The sequence below is a fragment of the Lutra lutra genome, chromosome 13 (genome assembly GCF_902655055.1).
Source record: "Lutra lutra chromosome 13, mLutLut1.2, whole genome shotgun sequence".
Taxonomy (NCBI): Eukaryota; Metazoa; Chordata; class Mammalia; order Carnivora; family Mustelidae; genus Lutra; species Lutra lutra.
The window spans coordinates 90,890,546-90,903,839 of record NC_062290.1 but is presented as its reverse complement, the minus strand read 5'-3'; the positions used below and the strand labels follow the sequence as shown (position 1 = coordinate 90,903,839).

Genomic DNA, 13,294 nt, shown 5'->3' with positions numbered 1-13,294 from the left:
CGGGTGCGCACGTGCCCATGTGTCTCCCGAGCTAGCCACAGGCACAGAACCCCTCCAGTGACCACGGTACCTGGTAGTCAGGGCCGGACGCCCAGCTGTGAAGTTTCCTGGAAGGTGGCTGAGGTTCTGGCACTTTCCGGATGACACGGGTCACTGCTTCGCCCCAGTCTTTTCCTTCCTCCTGGGGACGCTTGGCGTCAGCACTGTCCGCGGAGCTCATTGACAACTGCCGCTGCCGTCTGGAGTCCCAACTGCTCCTGGGACAGACCGCAGTGAGTGTGAGTTTTCCCAGTCAGCCCAAGTGCGCTTTGGTCTTACCCGTCAGAGGGCCTCAGGAATCCCCAAGCCAGCTGTCCACACACCAATGTCGTTCCCTGGAACAGACCTAGCCTGCGTGGGTGAGAGGACATGCCCGGAACACCAAAGTCCAGCACCAACATTTACCAAGTCACTCTTATGCAAAAAAACTTCCACATCCATTACTTGGTTTACAGGAAGTTAAGTCCTTTCTCCCCCATTTTAAAGAATTGGTAACAGAGTCTCGAGACGCTGGGGAGCTATCTTCCCAGGAAGAGCAAACAGATCTGAACCTGAGACCCCAGATGAAGGTCCTTCCCCTTAGACTATGGCTCCTTCCCTCTGCTTTGCATAAAGGAGGAGCTCAATCAATTCTCCTCAGAACAGCAAACGAGGACTCACTGGACAATGCCAGAACAGAGCAAGAGGAGGAAGCAGAGCAGACACGGCAAGGAGCAGAAGAGGGGTTCCGAACGGAGGCTGGGGTGAATGGAGGTCTGTACGGGGCCCACCTTTACATGCTGCAGGGGAAACAAAGGCACCAGGATAAAAAAATGAGGGCATTTACCAAGCACTGTTTTCGTGCAAAAGCAGCGCCTGGCATACGTCAAGGAGTTCAGCAAAAAGCAGCGGGTCAGGTCAGCTGTGGCTAGTGTGTGTGTGTGTCCACGCGTGTCCGTGCACACGGGCATGGGGAGGGCAGAGGGAGGATGAGGCCAGGAAGCTGCTTTGGATCCAGCGGGCCAGCGACTGCCAGGACTCCCGACGTCACCGTGAGAGGCGGCGACACCACACAAGGCTCCTGACGCACCAGGAAAGACGACCAAGGCACCGTGTGGAGGAAGGACCTGAGCTGCCTAACCTCTGAAAGGTCCAGAGAAGAAAGGATGTGGTCCCAGGGTCCCAGAGACAATGAACAGGAAGGATGGAGTCCAGGTAAGTGTCAGGAGCAGCACGGATGGGGAAACAAAGAAGATTTAAGGAAGACCGGGGAGCTCGGAGGAGGAGACTCAAAACCAACTCAGAAAACACCGAAAAGAGTGCAGGTTCAGGGAGGGAATGGTCTGGGGACTCTCAATTTAAGATGTCCTTGGTCACAGCCAGCAGCGAAGCTAGGTCCAAACCCACGCTTAACTCTTTCAGTTGAATATTCCATTCACGTCAGCTGAAAGAGACAAGGAGTAGTGTCCAATGGCTCCGTAAGTCTGTAAAATTGTATGGTTTTGCCTTTAATTTAAATTCTTGCTCACAATTCCTTCTGGGTTTAGTGTTCCAAGAACTGACCCATAGATATTTCCCAAGTGAATTCAAAGCTTCAGTTAAAATCAAGCGGCATTAAAACAAGTTAGAGAAGCCTCAATTAGTTAATTGTGTATCCGAGAGAAAGTGGCAGGAGACCCCCACCCACTCCCTCTAGAAGGACTTCGAAGTAAGTAACACGGAATAACAAAGAAAAAGACTTGCAGACTCAACTATGTAAACATTCAGTTATTGACAATAAAACTGACAAAAAGAAAAACATCAAAGCATTAATAGCGAAACAATATAAAACACTAATCACATTTTAAAGGAGATACAGTAAGTCTAATAAATATATGGACAAAGGAAATAGGCAATCCCACACAAAGGAAAGCATTCATACTTGCTGGTATCAAAAATAAAATAAAATTAAATAAAATTAAATTAAATTAAATTAAAAAGCAAATTAAAGCAGCCATAGGTACTATTTTAAAAGTACTAGCCAGGATACAAGGGTGGCTCAGTCTGTTAAGCATCTGCCTTCAGCTCAGGTCATGATCCCAAGTGTCCTGGGATTGAGCCCTGAGTCAGGCTCCCTGCTCAGCCAAGAGCCTGCTTCTCCTCCCTTGGCCCCTCTCCTGCTTGTGCTCTCTCTCCTCCTCTCTCAAATAAACAAACTCTTAAAAAAAAAAAAAAAAGAAGGTACTAGCCAGAGAGTCTGGGTGGCTTAGTTGGCAGAGCAGGAGACTCTTGATCTCAGGGTCATGAGTTTGAGTCCCACACTGGGAGTGGAATTTACTTTAAAAATAAAAGTACTAGCCAATCAATCTACTGGCATTATGACAAAAACTAGAGGGACCAAACTACAATGAAGTATTTTCTATAGGGCATTACAGGTAAAATGAGTCCAATGAAATGATTCAAAAAAGAGAAAAGGAATGAAATGGTCACTAAGTTCAGGAAAGGTGGCATGCCCCACTTGATGCTTCTCCTACCTTCCCAAAGATCCCTGACATGCTCTAGCACGCCAGTCGGAGGCTCTGGGCAACAACGGAGTAAAGGAGTTAGGTGAAGCCTGCTGGTTTCCCAAACCTGCCTGGCAGAGAGACCTTTCTGGGCCCCATATCCATAGGTCATCTGCGGAGCAAGTGGTGTACACACTCACTAGGGAAAACACCGGCACACAGTGGTTAAAACCAGCAGCGCTCAGCCAGACAACCATGCCGGGATGCACGCCCCGGCTCCAGCCCCACACAGCTGTCCCATCCGCAGAGGAGAAACCATATTGGCCCGTGTGAGGCTGCCCGTGACCAGGAAATGCACTCGGCAGGATGACCAGCCCACGGCTGCACCAGTAAGCAGTGACACGTGTGTACACCCGCGCTAGTCAAGCCCCAGGGAGTGGCACTAGGAGCAGGGACGGGGGAGTCCTTACCACTTGGGCCTGCCGTCCTTCCCAACGTCCTCCTCCTCTTCGTCATCACTGAACTTCAGCTTCTCGGAGTAGTCCACTTCCTCGTGCAGGCCTACAACAGGAGCAGGGCCGGGGAGACCGAGAAGCCAAGGCTGAGCACCACACTGGGGGCTTCCTCCAGTCAGGGCTATTACCGGCCCAGAGGAGAAGGAGGGCAACCCGGCCAGCCGCCACCGCGACAAACACCGCAGGTAAAGTGAGGGACCGCTCTGGGTTCGGGTGACGGCAAAGCAGCCCTGGTCGGAAGAGCCCTTCCACAGACAACAGTTCTTAAATCTGGACAAAATATTTTATGAATGTCTTAGAAGATACAGAAGAGTGAACAAAAGAGCAGACGAAACTAGATGGGAGTCCAACCGGGCAACACAGAGCCATGGTCAGTGGGATCTGTGAGCTCCTGCTGTGTCCTAGGGCACTCCCCAGCCTGAGGGGCTCAGAGCGCAGAAAGTACCCATCAGCTGACAAGTGGGCACACAAATGTGGGAGATCCATACAAGGAAAGAGTATTTTGGCCATAAAAAATGAATATGAACACAAAGCTCAACAAAATGAATCTTGAAAACAGGCTCAGTGAAAGAAGCCAGACAGAAAAGGCTACACACTATACTGTGTGCTTCCATTTATATGAAATGTCCAGAATAGGCAAAACCACAGAGACAGAAAGTAAATTAGTGGTTGCCAGAGGATGTGTGCGGGGGGGGGGGGGGGGGGGGAGTAGCTGGGAGTGGTTGCTGATGAATGGTACAGTGTGCTGCTTCTGTGGGCAATGGAAATGTTCTCGAACTGGACAGTGGAAATGGCTGCACAAGCTTGTGAATGTACTAAAACCCACTGAAATGTGGACTTTAAAAGGATGGATTTAATGGTATGTGAAATTTGTTACATGAACTATACCTTTTAAAAAAGGAAACAAAAAGTCCAATACAATTACAAAGCCAATTTGATGAAAAAGCAAATACTATATGCTGCCTAGATCTTCAGTTTAAACAAATACAAATGGGTCAAAAGGAAAAGGATTCGAGAAAAATGACACACCATGAAAACATAACCCTACAGCAATGATCTCAAATGGGACAAAAGGGACCCCCCCCAAGACAAGAAGCATTTCTAGTGATAAAAGACATCTGAAAACAATACAAAAGGTCAATATGTCAGTTATGAAAATTATAAAATGTGCATATGCTTAATAACAGCTTCGAAATCAACAAAGCAGAAACCTGATAAAATTCAAGGGAGAAACATAAATCCATGGTCCCAGCAGAGAATTCCACACCTCATTTTCAGTAACTGAGAGAATTAGACAAAAGTATAAGTAGGCAAGATCTGAAGGACACTTACCAACCACCTTGAGAGTGACAAAACTGATATTTACAGACGCCTAACTGTACAATACACATTCTTTTCAAATGCACTTGAACAGGCACCAAGACAGACGATGTCCTAGTCATAAAATAAGTCTCAGTAAGTTGACAAGAACTGAAGCCATACAGTACACGCTCTCGAACTATGATGGAATTAAATTAGAAATCCAGAAAGCCCTAATAATGAAAATGCACAGATAAATAAAATAGAAAACAATCCAACAATGGAGAAAAGTAAAAGTCAAAACTGCCTCTTAAGAGATGGAGATTAATAAAAAGAATACCTCCTTGGATGAAGTGAGTAAGAAAAAGAGGAAACAGAAAAGTACCAAGTTACTGGGGATGAAAGAGGGTCTAGCACTACAGAGCCTACAGATGTCAAAAGGAAAAGGAATGAGATCAACAACTTTATACCAATAAATTCAATTCAAAATAAATGAACAAATCCCTTGGAAAATACAACTTATTAAATAGACAAAAACAACAAAGGATATCTGAGTAACCCTGCAACTAACCAAAGAAATTAAATTTATTATCAAAAATGTCACCATCAAGAAAACTCCAGGGTAGGGGCGCCTGGGTGGCTCAGTGGGTTAAGCCGCTGCCTTCGGCTCAGGCCATGATCCCAGGTCCTGGGTTCGAGCCCCACATCGGGCTTTCTGTTCAGCGGGGAGCCTGCTTCCTCCTCTCTCTCTGTCTGCCTCTCTGCCTACTTGTGATTTCTCTCTGTCAAATAAATAAATAAAATCTTAAAAAAAAAAAAAAAAGAAAACTCCAGGGTCAAATTATTTCACTGGTGAATTTTACCAGGTATTTATGAGAGAAATAATACCAAACTTACAGAAACTCTTTCAAAAAGTAAAGAAGGAATGTTTTCCAAGTCCTCTTTTGAGCCCAGAATAACCCAAGATCAAAACCCAACGTAGATATTAGAAGAAAAGAAGATCAGAGACCAATATCTGCCACAGACACAGACACCAAGAATCTTAATCAAATATCAGCACACTGAATCTAGGCATACAAAAAGGTGGAGCTTATTCTACGAATGCAAGGTTGGTTTAAATAGATAAATAAAATAAATAAAATAAAATAGTAAATAAATAGGGACACCTGGATGGCTCAGTCAGTTAAGCATCTGCCTTTGGCTGGGGTCATGGTCGGTCCTGGGATAGAGCCCTTCGTTGGGCTCCCTGCTTTGCAAAAAGCCTGCTTCTCCTCCCTCTGCCTGCTACTCAGCCTACTTGTGTCTATCAAGTAAATAAATTTTAAAAAATATTTTATAAACAAATATCAACCAATCAATTAATCCAGTCCTCTAGATTACCAAAATAAAGGACAAAAATCTTATGACGACAGACATAGGAAAAGTTATTTTATAAAATTCAATACCCATTCATGATTTAGAAAACAAAACACTCAGCAAACTAGAAATAGAAGGAAATCCCTCGATCTGATAAAGAACACCCAGAATCCTATAGCTTACATCAGATTTAACGGTGAAACACTAAACACTTTCTCCCCAAGGCCAGGAACAAAGAACCTGAATACAGCACTGAACTAGAAGTACCACACTACATTTAGGCAAGAAAAAGAAATAAAAGGCATATCATCTGAAAAGAAGATACAAAACTTTCCCTATCTGTAGGCAAAATTCTAAGAAATCAACAAAACCTATAAAACTGACCCAGTGTAATTCAGCAAAGTGCTTGGTACAGGACCATAAACAAAAATCAACTGTTTATATAAAACACCAAATAGAAAATAAAATTACATTTTAAAAAATCAATGCCATTTACAGCGGCATCAAAAAACATAAACTACGTAGGAATAAACTTATCAAAAGACCTCCACACTGAAAACTGAAACACAGCTGAGAAAAGTCAGACTCACCAAGTACCCAGGTGGAAGGTAGCACTGGATATCAATGGAAGATACCATTTTATCCAGAAATAAATTCAACACAGTCCTAACCAAAAGGCCTGTGGGCCTTTTGTAAATATGACAGGCTGATTCTAAATTTATATGGGAATGAAAAGATCTTACAGTCGAATAATCTTGAAAAACCAGTCAATCTTGAAAAGGAACAAGGCTGGAAAACTTACACAGCCTGAATTTAAGACTTCATCAATGAAACCTACAGGATGAACAAGTACATCAATGAAACAAACAGGGTCCAGAAATAGACCCACACTTATCTAGTCAATGGATTTCTGGCAAAGGTGCCAGAGCAAAATTCAATAGGGAGAGGAAAGTCCTAACAACAAGTGGTACAGAACCACTAGACAGCCTTACAGATCAGAACAAGCCTTGACTCTTGGCTTATGCACAAAAATTAATTCAACATAGACCACAGACCCAAAAACGAGAGTTGAAACTATAGACAATAAGGGGGTATATTTGTTGTCAAGGGGAGACAAAGATTTTTAGACAGGACACAAAAGAAAAAACACTAATAAATTAAGCTTCTTCAAAATAAAGAAACTTTGGCTCATCAAAACCCAATGCAAAAAAAAAAAAAAAGTGAACAGACAAGGGGGCGCCTGGGTGGCTCAGTCGGTTGTGTCTGACTCTTGCTTTCGGCTCAGGTTGTGACCTCGTGGGTCCTAGGATTGAGCCCCGTGTCGGGCTCCACACTCAGCTCGGAGTCTGCTTGGGATTCTCCCTCTCTCTCCCCTTCTGCCTCTTCCCCCACTTGTATGCACGCATGCATGCTCTCTTTCTCAAGTAGATAAATAAATCTTAAAAAAAAAAAAACAAGACAGGCAAACAAGGGAAAAAAATATTTGTAAAACATGAAGTTGCAAAGGACTCGTATCTGTGACTTGTATCCTACCGCTCAAAAAAACAAACCACCAGTAGCCAAATAACACAGGAAAACTTGTTCATCATCATTAGTCATCAGCAAGATGCAAATTAAAAGCACAATGAGCCACCACTACACACCCACTAGAATGACTAAAATTAAAAAGACTAATCACGTGGAAGTGTTGTGAGGGCGCAGAGAAACCCCGTTCTCAACCCGTGCTGCTGGGAATGTCACCTGGCCTGGCCGCCACGGGGAAAGGTGTGGGTGGGTCTCACAGGCCCAACCACTCATCTTCCCTTTTTTTTTTTTTTTAAAGATTTTATTTATTTATTTGACAGAGAGAGATCACAAGCAGGCAGAGAGGCAGGCAGAGAGAGAGAAGGAAGCAGGCTCCCTGCTGAGCAGAGAGCCCGATGCGGGGCTCGATCCCAGGATCCTGAGATCATGACCTGAGCCGAAGGCAGCGGCTTAACCCACTGAGCCACCCAGGCGCCCCTCATCTTCCCTTTGACCTAACAATTCCACTCCTGGGTATTTGCCGAAGACAAATGAAAATATTATTCATAAGGGAACCTCCCTCACAAAAGGGGAGGCCCTGGGCAGAGTCGGGGGAGGAAGGCTGGCCTGCTGGCAGGGGAAAGTTCTGGAAAGTCTTCTCAATGGGAAATGTGCTACACATGTGTGTCCCTCTGTCAGAACTGCACAGTGAAGATGAGCACCCTCATGTAATTAAAATGTATTTGAAAGCAAATAAACAAAAAGAATTTTAAGAGAAAACAAGCAGGCTGGCGGACAGAGCATGGTACTTGCTGAAGCCAGGTGATGGAAAGCTGGGGCTCACTGCCCCACTGATGGTTTTGTTTAATTTTTCCATTCTAAAAGGTCTTCTTCGGAACTTAGCAAAACCTCCCCTAAAGCTAAGCACGAGACCAAAGACCAACAGAGGACACGGCTCGGTGAGGAAGGGACCGCCAGTGAGCACCCACGGGGGTGCAACCCGAGGCTGCCGCCCGCCCCGCAGCCCACTCCCGCATGCTGACGGACACACGCCCAGCTGGCTGCCCAGCGAGCGGCTCTGGCCCAGAAAGCACCACGACCCACCTGCCCAGCCGTCGTCGGCGTCTGCGTCCAGGTCATCCAGGCCCTTCAGGTTTTCAGCGTTGATGATGGTGGGCCGCGGTGCCCGGCCCACCAGCTGCCTCAGCGGGCGGATGGGGCGAGTCGTGCCCAGCCTGCTCTCCTTCCTGATGAGGGCGAGAAGAGTAAAGATCTGGCCTCATGTCCGGCATACAGATGGAAGCAAAACCTCATACTTTTCCCCGAAGTAAGTCCCACACTGCAAGGGTTCATAGCTGCATTTAATATTTAAATCGTCTCCTCTTAAAAGAAGCCTATAACAACCGTACACCAGAGAGGAGCTCTGCCTCAGTTTTACACACTCGGCACTAACACCTAGGGCAGCAGCCACAAACACGTTCCAGAACTTCAACTCTGTCCCAAACGCACAAGCTCAGCCCGACCTCGTCCACCCCACACACCCTGCAGCTCCAGGCTGGTTTCCAGGCCCACTGCGGTCTGCAGAAGACAGAGCACCTCGGTATATCAGCCCATGACCTCGCGCAACGCCCCCTAACAGGGGCGCGCTCTCCTCGCGGGATGTAACACAGAAGCCTTACCCATCTTGGTCATTCATCTGGAACTGTCTAAAAGGAACACGGGGTTCAAGACGGAGCTGGGGAAGGGGAAAAGATCCTCGTTCCACTGTACCCTGGTTCTCTGATGACTGCGGTGAACACATCTGAAACATAACATCAATGAATAGGATTTTCTGGTAATGGCTCAAATGCCAAATTCCACTTGCATTCGAATTTGTTTTGGAAAATGGAAACTGGGAAGAAGAGACAGGCAAGTCTTGGAGCTGCCCAGTTAATCCTACCCCAGTCTCCCCCATCTCTTTCCTGCCGTCAGGAAGTACACCAGAGGACTTGTGGTGTCATAGGCAATGCCTGCCTCTCCTTTTTCTAAAGAACCAAGGCTAAAATAATGTCCACATCACCAGGGAAAGAACGCCGAAGACCCTTAAGATTTGAAAACGGGAGAGAAAAATGCAGAAGTAATGCAACTTCCAAGGTAGGGCACATCAGGGCAAAGACACTGGGAGGAGAACCAAGGTGGACATTCAGCCACTTAGAGGAGGTTCTGCTGGACACGAGCAATCCAACTTCGTGGGAAAAAAAAATGCATACTCTGAAAACTTACAAAAGCAGGAAGCATGTCATGGTATGTAGGTGGGTGGTATACATTTCCCACGAACTGTGAAGCCCCTTTGCGGACAGGCTGAGCCGGGCGGAGACAGGGGTCCTTAGAATCGCTGGTGCATGCCGAGGAGGGGGCTCCGTCTCCCGCACTCGAGTTCCTGCTGCCCAGCTCAGTTGGGGAGGCGCTCAGAGACGTGGCAGAAATTATGTTTCGCCCACCGCCCTCCCTCCAGCTTGTCACATCTGGAAATTGAAAGGGGGCAAAAGGGGGGGGGACAGAGGAAGGGGGAGGAGGGATTGTGTGAGGTTCTGAAGGTCAAGGGACCCCCTCATTCACCAAAAACAAAAAACCCAAAAGTGAAGAGTCAAGTCAAGTGGTTGAATCTGTCAGGGAAGGTGGAGGGCAGGCACCTGGCCAATGACTATGAACTTGCTGTGGGAAGTCTGGTTGTAAGAGAAATACAAAACAAGGTCCACTCACAGAGAAGGCAAGTGTAAACAGGACATGGTCTTGCGTTAATTAACAGAAAGCACACATACCCACAGTTCTAACACACAAAGAAATAAGGACAGCCTTGATGAAAATAGCCTTGGGCTAATTTTTCCCACAAACACGGACCATCAGAATCAGCACTAGGCTCAGCACTGGGCTTTAAGTTAAAACTGGAGTAAGTCCTGGGACACGTGGCTGGCTCAGTCAGTAGAGCGTGTGACTCTCGATCTTGGGGCTGTGAATTCGAACCCCATGTTAGGTAGGTGTAGAGATTACTTAGAAATAAAACCTTGAAAATTGGTGTAAGTCCTGACATGTTTCAACAGTTTCATCGTGACAGCTCTGGTCAGAGATTCACAGTTCATAAGGTAAAGCAAAGCCCCTCTCCCTGCGAGCTGGGGTGTGGAAGGGTCTGCGGCCCTACCCACCAGGCCTTCACCCCCACTTGTTCCTGCTCCGGCTCAGGGGTCTCTCCTGCAGGTCACAGACAGCAACCTGCCAACCCATCTGTCTGTCCCAGATGAGGTTTCCCACTGTCAGGTTTAACAAGCTCTGGGGGAATCAGAGGCCAACAAGAAACCAGATGAGCCTGACCCTTCTCAGTCAAGCACAAGGTCCCCGAGTACTTGACCCCTAAGAGAAAGAGACACAGCATAGGAGCCACAAAACCAGGGTCAGCTCCCAGCAACTGAACCACCTTGAACGCAGTCTTGGGCAAGGGCTTTGGTCACCACTCTGGCCACACCTGCTTCAGATGGAACTGATCCCAGAAACTTCTTCTAGGTCTAAATTTTTTTATAGTCCTACAAAGCAGCTTATTTTAATCCCAGAAAGCTACAATGCTTGGCTTGAGGAATTTGGTGACATTCTTTGGAGTAGACAAAATAACCCAGCACAGGCCACTGAGAAGGCAGTACGCGCCATTAAAGCATCACCTCGTGAGGACGTCGTCTACAGGGCATCAGTTCTGACGCTGGGTGCCTTGCGGATGAATGAAGATAAGCAGACAGAAGTCCCTCGTGTTTCAAGACCTAATCAAGCCCTGCCTTCCACCCTCCCACACTCAAACAAGAACCATTTCACAATCCCTGGTTGGAACAGATGAAAAATCTCATTCCCGAAGAAAATCTTAAATCTCTGACCACTAAAGACCTTTAAAATATATATATATATTACCTACAAGTACTGCTCTATAATCCTGAAACTCCCTGGCCAGACCCCAGATGAGGGGACTGTGGAGACAAGTCCTAGGCTGGGTACAAACAATCCCCAGCGGGCACATTGAAATACAGGCGCTAATCTGGCTGGAGATGGAGCAGGGCTGGAAATCAGACTTTTTAACAAACTCTGCAAAGGCTCCTGATAGGATTTGGCTCGGTTTAGGAACCAGTGGCTTAGAAAACAGGCTCCGGGGGCACCTGGGTGGCTCAGTCAGTTGAGCATCTGCCTTAAGCTCAGGTCAGATACTGGGGTTCTGGGATGGAGGCCCATGTCAGACTCCCTGCTCTGCTCCCTCTCCCTCTGCCTACCTCTCTGCCTACTCATGCTCTCTGTCAAATAAACAAAATCTTTAAAAAAAAAGAGAAAGAAAACAGCCTTCTGAATCAGGGACAAAGTGAACGGGCCCTTGGTCTGTCTTTGCCATGAGCACCCAAGCAGAGCAGAACGAATGTCTAATGATGGGCAGGGGGATGTGTGGAGCAGACAGGCCTGGCTCAACCCGCAGACCAGCCTAGGGAGTAAGTCGCACAGAGGCAGGGAACAGGTACAGGGTCAGTAAGCACGCCTGCCCAAAAGAGAGCACACATGCTTCTAAGCAGCAGAATGGCAGAAGGAGGCAGGCAGTCCGCTGTTCCCACACGTGCCCAGACGGAGCGCAGTGCACTTACTCTGAGGGCGGAGGCTTGGTCCTGGCCCATACGACAGATCGAAGACGCCCCTTTCCTTGCCAGCCTTGTCCTGCCCTCCAGCTGCTTTCAGCGTCGGAAACTCCTCGGGAGAGAAGGATAACAGTCGGCTTGAGCCCCTTAAACCTGCCGAGAAAAGCAGAGGACTTGGTGAGGGGGACTGAGAGGGACAAGAACGCTGCTGGCCTTAGTGGCTCCGAAGATCGGAAGCCACGCAGCCTGCGCGGGCACTGTGTACTCCCCTAGGGACAAGGAGAGCCGGACGCAGATGGGCTACAGGGGCTGCTGACACGGCGCAAGGGAGAGCAGATCACAGCCGCTCCAGCCCAGACCCTTCCCCGCTCCTAGAAAAGGGCGGTCTTTGGGGAAATCAGCCAAAGGAAGTCAATGGCTCTCATGCAGAGGTAAATCCACCAGAAGGTGCCCACAACCTCCTACACCTCCCTGCGCCTCCCCAAGGCCTCCACCCCAGATCTACTCCCATGAACAATAAACATTTCACTCCTGTGATTCTGGGGTCTGCTCCTTCCTTGGCTCTCCCATCCACTCCCCAGTACTACAGGCTCCTCGGAAGAAACCCTTCTTTAACTTTCTGGGAGCCCTTCCCTGCACTGAGCATCAGGACCTAAAATCATCTTTCGGATGAATGGCTAATAACAAATGGTGCATTTCAGGGTCCAGTGGGATCTGATGCTTTTATCTAAACCAAATGCCCAGCACCCTGTAAACATAACACAACAGTCACGGCACGCCACATCCGACTGTGATGTGCCTGGCTCCCTATACGACCAAGTCCAGTTCCCCCCAAGTACTCTTCCAGCAGCACTGGTGAACCCACGGACCCACGCACTATGGCAGACCGGGCCGGAAACATGCAGCTGGGATTGGCGTGAACGCACGAGCAACAACTCACTCACAGCCCACTCAGTGAAAAGGTCTAGGGCCACATAAACCTGCCGGGGTGACAAGGTGACACATTCTTCACTGAAGATTAATGTGAGAGACAATCTCCAAGTGTCACAAAGGAGCTCTGCTGCTCTGTGAAGGGGGACCTCGACTCACAGAGTCGCTCGGGCATGTTAAAAAACCACTGGCAAGGATGAAACATGAATATCTTAATTTTTTTTTTTTTTAAAGATTTTATTTATTTATTTGACAGAGAGAGATCACAAGTAGATGGAGAGGCAGGCAGAGAGAGAGAGAGAGAGGGAAGCAGGCACCCTGCTGAGCAGAGAGCCTGATGCGGGACTCGATCCCAGGACCCTGAGATCATGACCTGAGCCGAAGGCAGCGGCTTAATCCACTGAGCCACCCAGGCGCCCCGAATATCTTACTTTAAAAATACAGATTTGAACCTTAAAAACAGTCCATACTTTTTCTGCCCCAGCAGTCCCGAAGGTCTCACTCCACTCATGAATTAAACTTACCCTTCACAGATAAAAAAACAAAAACAAAATCT

At 47.5% G+C, this 13,294-nt stretch overlaps 1 protein-coding gene across 12 annotated transcripts in view; it reads right to left on the bottom strand.

Moving 5' to 3' along the window:
- Positions 1-13,294, bottom strand: part of PRRC2B (proline rich coiled-coil 2B) — an 89,354-nt gene that overhangs the window by 36,852 nt on the left and 39,208 nt on the right. For 11 of the 12 annotated variants that reach the window (XM_047700654.1, XM_047700643.1, XM_047700649.1 and 8 more), the window contains exons 6-11: positions 11,818-11,961; positions 9,437-9,678; positions 8,854-8,975; positions 8,279-8,421; positions 2,972-3,062; positions 71-257 (exon numbers count right to left, since the gene is read on the bottom strand). In XM_047700654.1, coding sequence (XP_047556610.1) covers positions 71-257; positions 2,972-3,062; positions 8,279-8,421; positions 8,854-8,975; positions 9,437-9,678; positions 11,818-11,961 — 929 coding nt within the window. The remainder of the gene's footprint in view (positions 1-70; positions 258-2,971; positions 3,063-8,278; positions 8,422-8,853; positions 8,976-9,436; positions 9,679-11,817; positions 11,962-13,294) is intronic. The other variant, XM_047700652.1, reaches the window with a different exon arrangement.